Genomic DNA, 12100 nt, shown 5'->3' with positions numbered 1-12100 from the left:
GCTTGCTGCTGTCACTGCTGGATCTACAAGCACCTGTCAGTCCATTGCTCTGCAATTTCTCAAAATATATTCCTTCCCTTGAAATAGAGGCTTGAGTTAAGGAGTGAACATTCTTGTCTCCAGCAAAAGGGCAAAAATCAGAAACTGTAGGAGGAAGCCCATGGGAGGTTTTTCTGCTGATTGTATTTCTAGTAGCTTCTAGATTTGTAATGAGTCACTTCACCAAAGGATCTAAAATAGGAAACCAACGAATTTCCTGAGTCTATTCCTTTATCTATTGGGGAAAAAAAGCCTTGAGGAGCATTTTCCCTTTGGATCATAGTTGCTAATTGAGGGAGGGCAGAATTTGTCAGAAGCAATGTGGTCATGGCTCTCTAGGGTGCTAGATAGTAAAATTACCAAGCAGGCATTGATGCTAACGTGAACCAGCAAAAAAGCTCATTAATTATACTCATTAGGGCTGTAGCTGATCCAGCCCATACAGAAGAGGCACAATGACCACTGTTCTGGGGAGCGAAGTAGTAAGTCATTTGTTGCTGTCTTGAAAAATTTTAAGAGACTAGCAGGAAGATGTGTAATATATTGGGAAGATGCTAGTTTTGGGGAATTACTTAGATTTTTCCTTAAAGGGCCTGGGCCATGATTAAGATATAAGGCAACTGCATTCCTCTGTACTCCAGGATTCGTGTTTTAAAGAAAGTGAAATTCTTTCATATTGGAGATTTGGTCTTTATTCCATAGATGGCTTGCAGAAATTAAATTATCTAAAATCTTAGGACATATTTATGTCATTTCAAAGATGTTAGCTAGTTATGCCTTTTATCTTATGTTTAATTCAGAAATTGTTGAGATTTTCTTCAAATTGCAGTCTACAAATACATGACAGCAAAGGATTGGAAGGTGGTAATAGGAAAAGTAGCTGGATGGGCAGATAAAATAATGCTCAAGTTGAGGTCTTAAGGTCAAGAAAAAAGAACATTAGAGATATTGCAGAATGGTCAAAAAGGCTATCCCTGGCACCAGTCTTAAGAAGGAATGAAGGAAGGAAGGAAATATTTAATTAGGGCTTCTTATAAGTCTGGGCTACGTTTTTTACTTATGTTGTCCATTCATCTTTATAATATCCCATATTACAGAAGAGAAAACTAAGATTCAGGAGGATTAATTTATTTGCTCAAAGAAAATGCTGAAAGAAGAATGTGAATTCCATCTTGAGTGCTTTCTTTATAACATAAATTTTTATCCAGCTTCCTTGATCACTTGCTGGAAGTATCTTTACCAACTGCATGAAAAATACCTACAAATTAGTTGCAATGATTTATTTAGGTATTAATTTGCTTAATTATAATTTTGTCAGATTTTGAATATTTGTTCTTGCTAGAAACTCTGATGCTGATGTGGTTAGAGAGATGTGTATAAATGTTTGGTGCATGATATGGAAACTTTTGTCAAATGAACAACATAGTCTTTGATTCTAAGAGCTTAAATTGTACCAGGTAAGAATGATCATTGTATAGAATGATCTAAAATGTAAGAAGTCCAAGAATGAGTGTTTCACAAGGGTAAAGATCTTTGATTTGCTCACTGTTGTATCTCAAACACCAAATAAGGTGTCTCAGATTTAGTAATGTATACAATAAATAGTTTTTAAATTGAAATAGTGCTTGGAAACCTGACTTACAGGGAAGTGATTTGAAAGATTAGAGGATCTGCCCTAACACAGGAAAAGGCATTGTCGTTATAAGACATGGCTCTTTGCATGTTCAGTGAACTAAGAAGTTCCATATGATTAAAACATTGGGATAAAATCTGGGAACCGGAATAAATGTTTGCAGTGTTGTGAGAGCTCTAACAGCCTTTTTCCTTGTCTTTCCTTCCTTTTTTCTTCCCTTTCTTTCCTTCCCTTTCCCTCCCTTTCTTTATCCTTCCTTCCTTCTTCCTCCCTCCCTCCTTCCTTCCTTCCTTCCTCCCTCCCTCTTTCCTTCCTCCCTCCTTCCCTCTTTCCCTTTCTGCTTCCTTCCTCCCTCCTTCCCTCTTTCCCTCTCTGCTTCCTTCCTTCCCTCCCTCTCCCTCCCTCCCTCCCCCTCTCTCTTTCTTTTCTTTCTTTCTTTCTTTTTCTTTCTTTTCCTTCTTTTTTTCTTTTCTTTTCTTTCTTCCTTTCTCCCTTTCTTCCTTTCTTCTTTCTTTTTTTCTAAGAAAATTGGAATTTTACAACGTTTGCAGGGATTATTATAGGGTTCTGAGTAAGAAGGTACTTGGTTAAATGTAAATTTAAATGTCTGTGTGACTGCCACTTCTTCTGAGTTGAACTGTTTCAACACCCACCTTACCATTTATTCTCCTATCCTCTCCCATTTTCTCCTAGCTGTTCTCTGTGTTCGCAATGCCATGCCTCCTATTCTCAGGCCCCTATATCTCTGCTGCCCAAATCACTCTGGAAAATAATCTCCTCCAATTGCCCTTCCCAAGTCAACAGGAGTGGAGGTAAAAATGAAAAACAGAATGAAACAAACAAAACCATATAGCTTCCTACTTTGAATAAATTTGTTTCTTCTAATTTCTCCCTTCAGGCTGGATACAAGAGAGGAAAGGCAAACAAAATTAAAGAGTGTCATAAGATATTTATTCTTTTTAAAGAAATACAGATTCTCTTCAGATTCCATAGTTCTGGCTCTAGAGAGGAATCAGTCATGTAGAAAATACCAGACAGGGGTTACAGGGGGCCTGGAGAGAAAAAGAAAGTTCATTCTCCAATAAAGATGTTATGAATCAGTTGGTCAGCCCATTGAGTGTGTATTCTATTTTTGTAGTTCTGTCTGCAAGAAAAAGTACAAATATATTTTAATTGACACCTAGTATGCATGCACACATACACAAATTGAAATAAAATATTTGCTTTAAATAAGGGCTATTCAGACTGAGTATGCTTTATTTTAATCTTCTTTTATCTGCTCTCCATTTAAATTTAAAAACTGCTGGGGTTGAAACCTAATTTGATTCTATAACCTCAGTGATGTAATAAACATAAAGTTTCAAAATCACTGTCTTAAAATGTATTTTCCTATAAGACAAAGAGACCAGCCAAAAAAAAATTAATAATAGTTAAGAAAATAATACCACTAGATAGAGCACTTATTATGTAGCAGGTGCTGTTCTCAGCACTTTATATAAATTAATACATTTAATATTAATCACAGCCTGTTTCATAGATGAGACAACTACAATATAGTGGGGTTAAATAAATTGTCTAAGGTTACAGTCACCCAATGGAAGAACTGGGACCCAAAGCCAAGTTACCTTCCTCTAGATTCCATACTGTCATTCAATACACAATAATCCTGCCTTTCTTAAAACAAATACTATTAGTTTGTGTTACAATTTTCAATTTTTCCTTATTAAAAATACGTTTTTACATATAAATCTCTATAGGCAACTTTTAAGAAATAGAATATTGGAATAAATTAGATAAATATATTCAAGGATGTTGATATATTTTGCTAAATTTCTTGGCATAAACAAAACCAAATTATAATCTTATTAGTAAATTTTTTGTTACTAGTCATATAACACCACCACAGCTAAGTTGATGAGTGTAAATAATATCTCTACTTTACTTTATTTGAAATACACTTCAAGTTAAAATATATTTTTGACATAAATTTTCATATGTTTGATGCATTCTATTTCTATTTTATAAACTGTATGCTTTTATATGTTTTCTTCTTCAAAGTTTGTTATTTTCTCCATTGGCTTGTAATACATTTTTTATTAATATTAACATCTGAAGAATATTTTTGGTAGTTTTCCATTGGTGGTTTGCTTTCTATTATTTCTAATTGTGCCTTTCTGTAAATAAATATTTTATTTTATACAAATTGTTGCTTAATACTCTTTGATAATATCTCATTATTGTTTAAGTTTAGCTTTTCAAATTTTCTGTCCAGTAATACAATGTTTTCTAATCCTTTACAATTTTTTTTGTATTTTATTAACATATAAATTTTGAATGTATGCGTTGAAAATTTAAACTGATATTTAAAATGTATTAAAGATGTATTTATTAAGTTACTATTATAGGTCAGAAACAGTTTAGATGGCATTGAGATGTTTTATATTTTAAAAATCATTAAATTTTTGTTTAGGTAAAGAATTAAGGTATAAACTTTCTTCTGATAACTGCTTTAAATTTAGCCATATTGTCTAATATATATAGCTGACATTATTTTCTAGAACTTATTTTATTTTACATTATATTTTCCCTTTGACCCAACACTTGTTTAATAGTATTTTCAAATTATCATATGGAAGAGCTTTCAAAAATATGATTTTCATATGATTTTATTGTTACTGATCAATAGTTTTGCTCAAATGTACAGACAGGTTTTCTATATTTTTTTAAAAAATTTTAAGTAGGCCGGGAACGATGGTTCATGCCTGTAACCCCAGCACTTTGGGAGTCCGAGGTGGGCAGATCATGAGGTCAGGAGATCGAGAGCATCCTGGCTAACACGGTGAAACCCCGTCTCTACTAAAAGTACAAAAAAAATTAGCTGGGCATGGTGGCAGGTGCCTGTAGTCCCAGCTACTCAGGAGGCTGAGGCAGGAGAATTGCTTGAACCCGGGAGGCGGAGCTTGCAGTGAGCTGAGATCATGCCACTGCACTCCAGCCTGGACGACAGAGTGAGACTCCAACTCAAAAAAAAAAAAAAAAAAAAAAAGGAAAAAAATTAGAATAATTAAACTTAAAAAATTAATGTTTTAATTAATGCTTCTTTAAATATATAGGATAAATGTGTAAGATACATTTTAGTCTTTACAGTTTTTGATCAATGTTTGTGAGCACTTGATAGTCATGAATATGAATAAGATGAAAGGGTAATGGATCATTTCTATGTATAGATACAAGTCTTTTATTTCATAGCATTCTGATTGGTGTGAAATGGTATCTCATTGTGGTTTTGATTTGCATTTCTCTGATGATTATTGATGATGAGCATTTTTCATAAGTTTCATGGCTGCTTGTATGTCTTATTTTGAGAGGTGTCTGTTCATATCCTTTGCACATTTTAAAATGGGATTTATTGTTTTTTGCTTGATTTGTTCAAGTTTCTTAAAGATTCTGAATATTAGGCCTTTGTCTGATGCATAGTTTGAATATTTTCTCCCATTCTGTAGGTTGTCTGGTTCAATATTTGAAAATCAATAAATGTAATTTATGACATAAACAATTAGAAATGAAATTCATATGATCATCTCAATACATGCAGAAAATTTTCAATAAAATCTAACATCCCTTCATGATAAAAACCCTCAACAAACTAGGCTTTAAGGAACATATCTCAAAATAATAACAGCCATCTGTGACAAATTCACAGCCAGCATCATATTCAACAAGCAAAAGCTGGAACTATTCTTGAGAACTGAAACAACACAAGGATACCCATTCTTACCACTCCTATTCAAGGCAAGAGAAAGAAATTAAAGGCATCCAAATAGGAAGAAAATGTCAAACTATTTGTCTCCATTATTGATATTATTCCATATCTAGAAAACTAATTTAAAGACTCTGCCAAAAGGCTCCTAGAACTGATAAATGACCTTAGTAAAATTTTAGGATACAAAATCAATGTAAAAAAATCAGCAGTATTTCTATACATCAATAATGTCCAGACTGAGGGTCAAATCAAGAACACAATTGTATTTCAATAACCACAAAGAAAATGAAATATCTAGAAATGCACCTAATAAAAGAGGAGAAAGGTCTCTACAAGGAGAACTAAAAAACACTGCTCAAAGAAATCAGAGATAACACAAATAAATGGAAAAACATTCCATGCTCATGAACTGGAATAATCAATATTGTTAAAATGGCCATACTGTCCAAAGCAATTTACAGATTCAATGCTATTCCTATCAAACTACCAATGTAATTTTATCAGAATTAGCAAAACTGTTATAAAATTCATATGAAACCAAAAAAGTGCTCAAATAGCCCAAGTAACCCTAAAGAAAAAGAACAAAGCCAGAGAGAAGCAACATACTAGCCAACTTCAAACTATACTATAATGTTACAGTAACCCAAACAGCATGGTTCTGGTGCAAAAACAGACACATAGACCAAAGGAACATAATAAAAAACTAAGAAAGCAAGCTGCACACCTACAACCATCTGATCTTCAACAAGGCTGACAAGAGCAAACAATGGAACAAGGACTCCCTATTCAATAAATGGTGTGGGAATAGCTGGCTAGCCATCTGCAGAAGAGGGAAACTGGACCCTCACCTTTCACCATATACAAAAATTAACTCAAAGTGGATTAAAAATTTAAATGTAAAACCTCAAACTCTAAAAATCCTAGACGAAAACCTGGGGAATACTATTCTCAATATCAGCCTTGGCAAAGAATTTTTGGTTAAGTTCCCAAAAGCAATTGCAGCAAAAACAAAAATTCCTAAGTGGGAGCTAATTAAACTAGAGCTTTTGCACAGCAAAAGAAACTATTGACAGAGAGAAGAGATTCTTATTTCCACCTGTTAGAACCTGAGGGGAGGTTTATGTGCAGTAATTAGAATAAATTTCATATAAGCTAATTTTATTTAATGGGATTCTACCTGACTAAAAAGTATTCTTGTCTTCTCTTATACTAAGATTTAATTAACTGTTACTAGAAAATCAAAGGTATACTACATTGCTTTGACTATTTACTGCAGAAAAAAACTATTGTAAGTTTCAAACCCCAATTTTCATTTATTCATAAACCATACACAAAGTTTTTCCTAAAAGCAGTTTATGTATCAGAATTCAATGACTCTACAATGGACCATGTTTTATTTAAGGCATGCTGGACTCCATGTGTGTCTATAGATAAAGATGATGGGTAAGGAAAGAAGGAAGGTGATAAGGATAATTCTAGTCACTTCAGAAAATACTTATTCTGCATATAAATACAGATAATTAGTCACAATCTGTTTGCTTATTTTTCTTGAATGTCTACATTATTGCTGTTCAAAGTGGGGAATAAGTGATATTAACCTAATTCAATCCATCTATATTGAGCTCAACAGAAGCTATCTCCCAACCCTCTGAATATATATATATTCAGGTATATAATATCTTCTTTTGTAAAATGTGTTTATGGTTATTTTAATTATTATTACAAATATAACTGGGCATTACTAGAGTGGTAAACTTTATCAGCCTGAGAATGCAAATAATCAACTTACAATTGTTTCTATCAACAATCTTCAAAGAGCTGTGATGTGTTCCAGAAACACTTAAAGATCCTATAGTAGGACTAAAATGGTGACAACGAAATGGATCACAATGCTCCAAAGGCCTCTATTTAGTGATTAAACTAGACACATTTGGGCAATTCTGATTTCTTTTCATATAAATTTTATGATCATCTTATCAACCTTTAGATGAAAATCCTGCTGGGATTTGTTAAGAATTATGTTGACTACATAGACCAATTTGGTCAGAATTGCTCTTTATTTTATTACATCTTTAAACTCATGAACATGGGTGTTCTTCACTTAGTCATATATTTTATAATTTAACCCAGCAATGTTTGAGAGATTTCTCTGTATATGTCTCACACTTTTTTGTTAAATCTGACACTAAGCTTTTTTATGATATTGTGAATTGAATTGTTTTCTTAATATCATTTTTAGATTTTTTGTTGCTTGTTGTAGTAGGCCAAATAATGAGCTCCCAAAGATGTCTATGTTTTAATCACCAGAACCTGAGAATATGTTAGATTATACAAGCTCGAGGAATTAAGGCTACAGAAGGAAAGTCAACTGACAATAAAATAGAGATATTATCTTGTATTATTCTGGTGGGCCCAAAGTAATCATAAGGGTTCTTAAAATTGGAAGAGAGAATCAGAAAGTCAGAGAAAGAGATGTAACTTTGTTGACTTTGAAGATGGAAGAAGGGGACCATGAACCAATGAACACGAGAGGTAGTTAGGAACCAGAAAAGGTGAATAAAAGGCAAAATTCTTCTTTGTCACCACCTGAAAGGAACAAAGGAGTGCATGCCCCAAATTCTTATATTCACGTACCTGAATATGTTTTACTTCTTTCCCCCTTTGCAGATCTTGGCAGAAAACCTCACCATGGTCACCGAATTCCTGTTGCTGGGTTTTTCCAGCCTTGGTGAAATTCAACTGGCCCTCTTTGTAGTTTTTCTTTTTCTGTATCTAGTCATTCTTAGTGGCAATGTCACCATTATCAGTGTCATCCACCTGGATAAAAGCCTCCACACACCAATGTACTTCTTCCTTGGCATTCTCTCAACATCTGAGACCTTCTACACCTTTGTCATTCTACCCAAGATGCTCATCAATCTACTTTCTGTGGCCAGGACAATCTCCTTCAACTGTTGTGCTCTTCAAATGTTCTTCTTCCTTGGTTTTGCCATTACCAACTGCCTGCTATTGGGTGTGATGGGTTATGATCGCTATGCTGCCATTTGTCACCCTCTGCATTACCCCACTCTTATGAGCTGGCAGGTGTGTGGAAAACTGGCAGCTGCCTGTGCAATTGGTAGCTTCTTGGCCTCTCTTACAGTAGTAAATTTAGTTTTCAGCCTCCCTTTTTGTAGCGCCAACAAGGTCAATCATTACTTCTGTGACATCTCACCAGTCATTCGTCTGGCTTGTACCAACACAGATGTTAACGAATTTGTGATATTCATTTGTGGAGTTCTTGTACTTGTGGTTCCCTTTCTGCTTATCTGTGTTTCTTATCTCTGCATTCTGAGAACTATCCTGAAGATTCCCTCAGCTGAGGGCAGACGGAAAGCGTTTTCCACCTGCGCCTCTCACCTCAGTGTTGTTATTGTTCATTATGGCTGTGCTTCCTTCATCTACCTGAGGCCTACAGCAAACTATGTGTCCAACAAAGACAGGCTGGTGACGGTGACATACACGATTGTCACTCCATTACTAAACCCCATGGTTCATAGCCTCAGAAACAAGGATGTCCAACTTGCTATCAGAAAAGTGTTGGGCAAGAAAGGTTCTCTAAAACTATATAATTGAAATATTATTACATTTTAGATTTCTCAATAAATAATGCCTTTTTATCACATGCATATTATAACTGTAACAAATTCATTGAAATAATAGGAGTCCTTAAGAGTCATGTCATAAAATATGTTTTTCTCCTTACAGTCTCTTTAAATTTAATCCACAAGCGAATGTTTTTCATTTTCTCATATGGAATCTCAGGGAACTCCTCAAATTTAAATGCCTAGTCCACTGGGATAACTGAAAATTTAAACTTAATTTAAAGCTACAATTTCTGCCTTTTCTGGGTGTTGAATTTTGAATTGGGAAGCCTTCATTGGTACCAGTGAAGGTTGACTTATGTATTAGCTCTTTCAGCAAACACTTTTCTCTCTACTTATTTCAGTGACTGACCCTTCAAGCATTATACTGGGGAGGGAGGGATAGGTGGAGGGAACGTCTTGCTTCATTGCCACAGTCATGCTCTGGCAATAGTGCTTTCAGATGTTGCACACTGAGTCTTTCTTATGCAGGCAGCTTTCATGGCTGCTGAAATAATTCCTTACTCGGAACTTCTACCACATTTCCTGTGATACGGTTGAATCTGCCTCTAGCTGACAGCTTGTAAATTTTCCTCTTAATTCTGAGGTTTCAGCATTTATCTGGGTCCCATGTTTTCTAAAGGTCTTATTGGACAAAATGTTATTTTTAAGTGATTCCACAATGACAATTTCTCCTAAATGGTCAATATGTGATCCAAAAGAAAATTTTGACAATCCTTGCTACCCATAGTCAGTTGAAGTGCTGACATATTTCTCTGTGTACTGGTATTTCAGGCCAGTAACTGCAGATTTCTACATTCAGATTTCTCAGGTGAGCTCAGATACCAATCCACTGTGTTCCTTTATCTCCAGCAGATATATATCAATATCTTGAAGCAGTTTTCTACTCTTGGGGAGAGATAAAACATTAAGAAAGTTAAGAGCTTCCTCCAAAGATTATATTTCCTCCCCTTTGTTCTAAAAATTTTTATTTTTTAAGAGTAGTTCACATATTTTATTCTCTCAGCTTTTGTGCCTCAACTGAAACTAAGAAAAACTGCCTTTTATGACATTGCTGCATGTTTTTCCTATAGTTTAAGGTGTTATGATGGTGTTTATTGGTAAATATTTAGTTCATAAAGTTACTATCTGTATACAGAGTCAGGTAGTTGGCCTGACCAGTGGTATAGCCGTAAATAGTCACCTTAATCACTCTAGATCACATTTTGCAGCACATGGTTTTTTGAGAATCTGTTGAAAGCTATGTATCTAATGCATGAAACTCTCCTCATGCACATATACAGGAAAAAAAAAAAAAACTTGCTTACAATCTGAGGAGTTTACATAGTATACAAAGTCCATCCCTAAATCCAATTCATGGGAGTACTTGTTCATGGCCAAAGTCATATAATCTATTTAAATTTGCTTTCATCATTTCACCTTTTCTTTTTTACTTTTAACAATTTGTTGTAACTTTTTTTTACCTGATTGAAAGGTTATTTATATCATCATGTCACAGAGTTTACATGTTTTATAATTTTATTATAACAGCAGGATAGACTAATAGACATCCCTGCTGCTATCTTCTAGATCCCTTTAATGGATTTAATTTCCTTTTTAATATCAAATTTCAGAAAAATTTACCACAAGGTAGGCAGAGAAACTATCCTGGTCAAGATAGCATAATCAATTAACTAGAGTATTGCTATTTTATGTCACATTCATTAAAAATTTAGGAGAAGATACTGTGCAGTCTAACATTTGAGGTTTTTAAATACAGAATATATATACGTTAGGAAAACTAAATTCTATACTGTGAAAAAGAAATGAAAAGTAAGCGGGAAGTTTCAGAAATAAACTACACTTAACATCTTGATCAACTTTCATGAAAAGTAGCTGATTTTTGTGTCCAACACTAATGTATAGAATATTTTCTGCAGCATGCCTACATGAATGTGATTCAAAACATTTTTTTCTATCTTACTATATGGCTCTAGTTTCCTACCATCCTGGCATATAGGTCTCTTGAATTCCTTTTTTTATTAGTAGAAACAAGAAAGATTTAAAATTATGTTTAAAAGGTATTATAATAATAAACAGTAGAATAATACTTCTACAGGAAAATAATTTGCAGTGACAAAATGGCCTTGTTTGCCATCATCATACTGTAGCCATCATTAATTAAAAAGGCAGTAGAAGATAAACATAAATTTGCCATTCTGTGCACCACATTTCTTTACTTACAGATTATAAAGTGGGATCCTATAGAGAATGGTCCTGTACTGGCCTAAGAATCAAAAAATGTCTTATTTGAAAAGATTATCTCCTTCTTTGTCCAATGTCTACCATCAGAGATTTTTTTTTATTTTCACCTGTTTCATGAAGTATTACCTGATTTCCATTCTTCAAAACACCATAGCAATGTAAGCTTTACTTATACTTCTTACTGAGCTCTGACATATTGAGCTGATTATGTACATATCTTATTTTCTCTAATGGACAATCAACAATGTGAAACGAAGTAATTTATTATACCAATACATTAACTCCTCCTAAATGTCTTTTATATCCCTGACATTCAGGAGATAACTAATACATGTCTCTTAACTTTAACTGAATAAATGACTGCTTGGTCTAGCTAAGTAAAACATCTGAAACTACACGTGAAAGTGTAGCAATATTTATGTCCCCCATAACAGTAATTAAAAATAACAATGACAATGATAATTTATTTTGCTTATTAATCTCTTAAATGGGAGAGGGCTTATAAGATTGGCTTGTCTTAACTCCATACAATGTCAACTGAGCTGCTCAACTAGAATTGAGGGACCCACTTCCATTTGGCTCATTTACACGGCTGGCAAAATGATGCTGATTTGTGGTGGAGCTGAGTCAGGGCTGTAGGTTGTGAGAGTCAGTATCTCTCCATGTGGCCCTTTTCATGGGGTTCTATAAACTTTCTCACAACATCATGACTGGTTTCAAAGACTAAATATTCCAAGAAACAGAAAGAGGAAGCTGCTAGTCTTTTAAGGTATAATA

The 12100-nt window shown here is 34.1% G+C and overlaps 1 protein-coding gene across 1 annotated transcript; it reads left to right on the top strand.

Annotated features, from left to right (window-relative positions):
* The first annotated feature begins 388 nt into the window (after positions 1-388).
* On the top strand, positions 389-9099 carry LOC101146103 (olfactory receptor 10R2). The gene is made up of 2 exons (XM_004027042.3): positions 389-521; positions 8103-9099. Exons 1-2 carry the CDS (start codon positions 495-497, stop codon positions 9048-9050), a joined length of 975 nt encoding a protein of 324 aa, XP_004027091.3. The 5' UTR covers positions 389-494; the 3' UTR covers positions 9051-9099.
* Positions 9100-12100: the final 3001 nt, after the last annotated feature.

The sequence above is a fragment of the Gorilla gorilla genome, chromosome 1 (genome assembly GCF_029281585.2).
Source record: "Gorilla gorilla gorilla isolate KB3781 chromosome 1, NHGRI_mGorGor1-v2.1_pri, whole genome shotgun sequence".
NCBI classification, from domain to species: Eukaryota; Metazoa; Chordata; class Mammalia; order Primates; family Hominidae; genus Gorilla; species Gorilla gorilla.
The sequence above is the reverse complement of the archived record's forward strand: the minus strand, read 5'-3'. Positions and strand labels throughout refer to the sequence as shown.

What these genes read in the sequence shown, in the direction of transcription:
- LOC101146103 (XM_004027042.3), top strand. Translation starts at nt 495, where the DNA reads ATGACCACTGTTCTGGGGAGCGAAGTA. An exon ending in CTGTTCTGGGGAGCGAAGTA is followed by an intron (nt 522 to 8,102) that starts GTAAGTCATTTG and finishes CCCCCTTTGCAG; the next exon opens with ATCTTGGCAGAAAACCTCAC.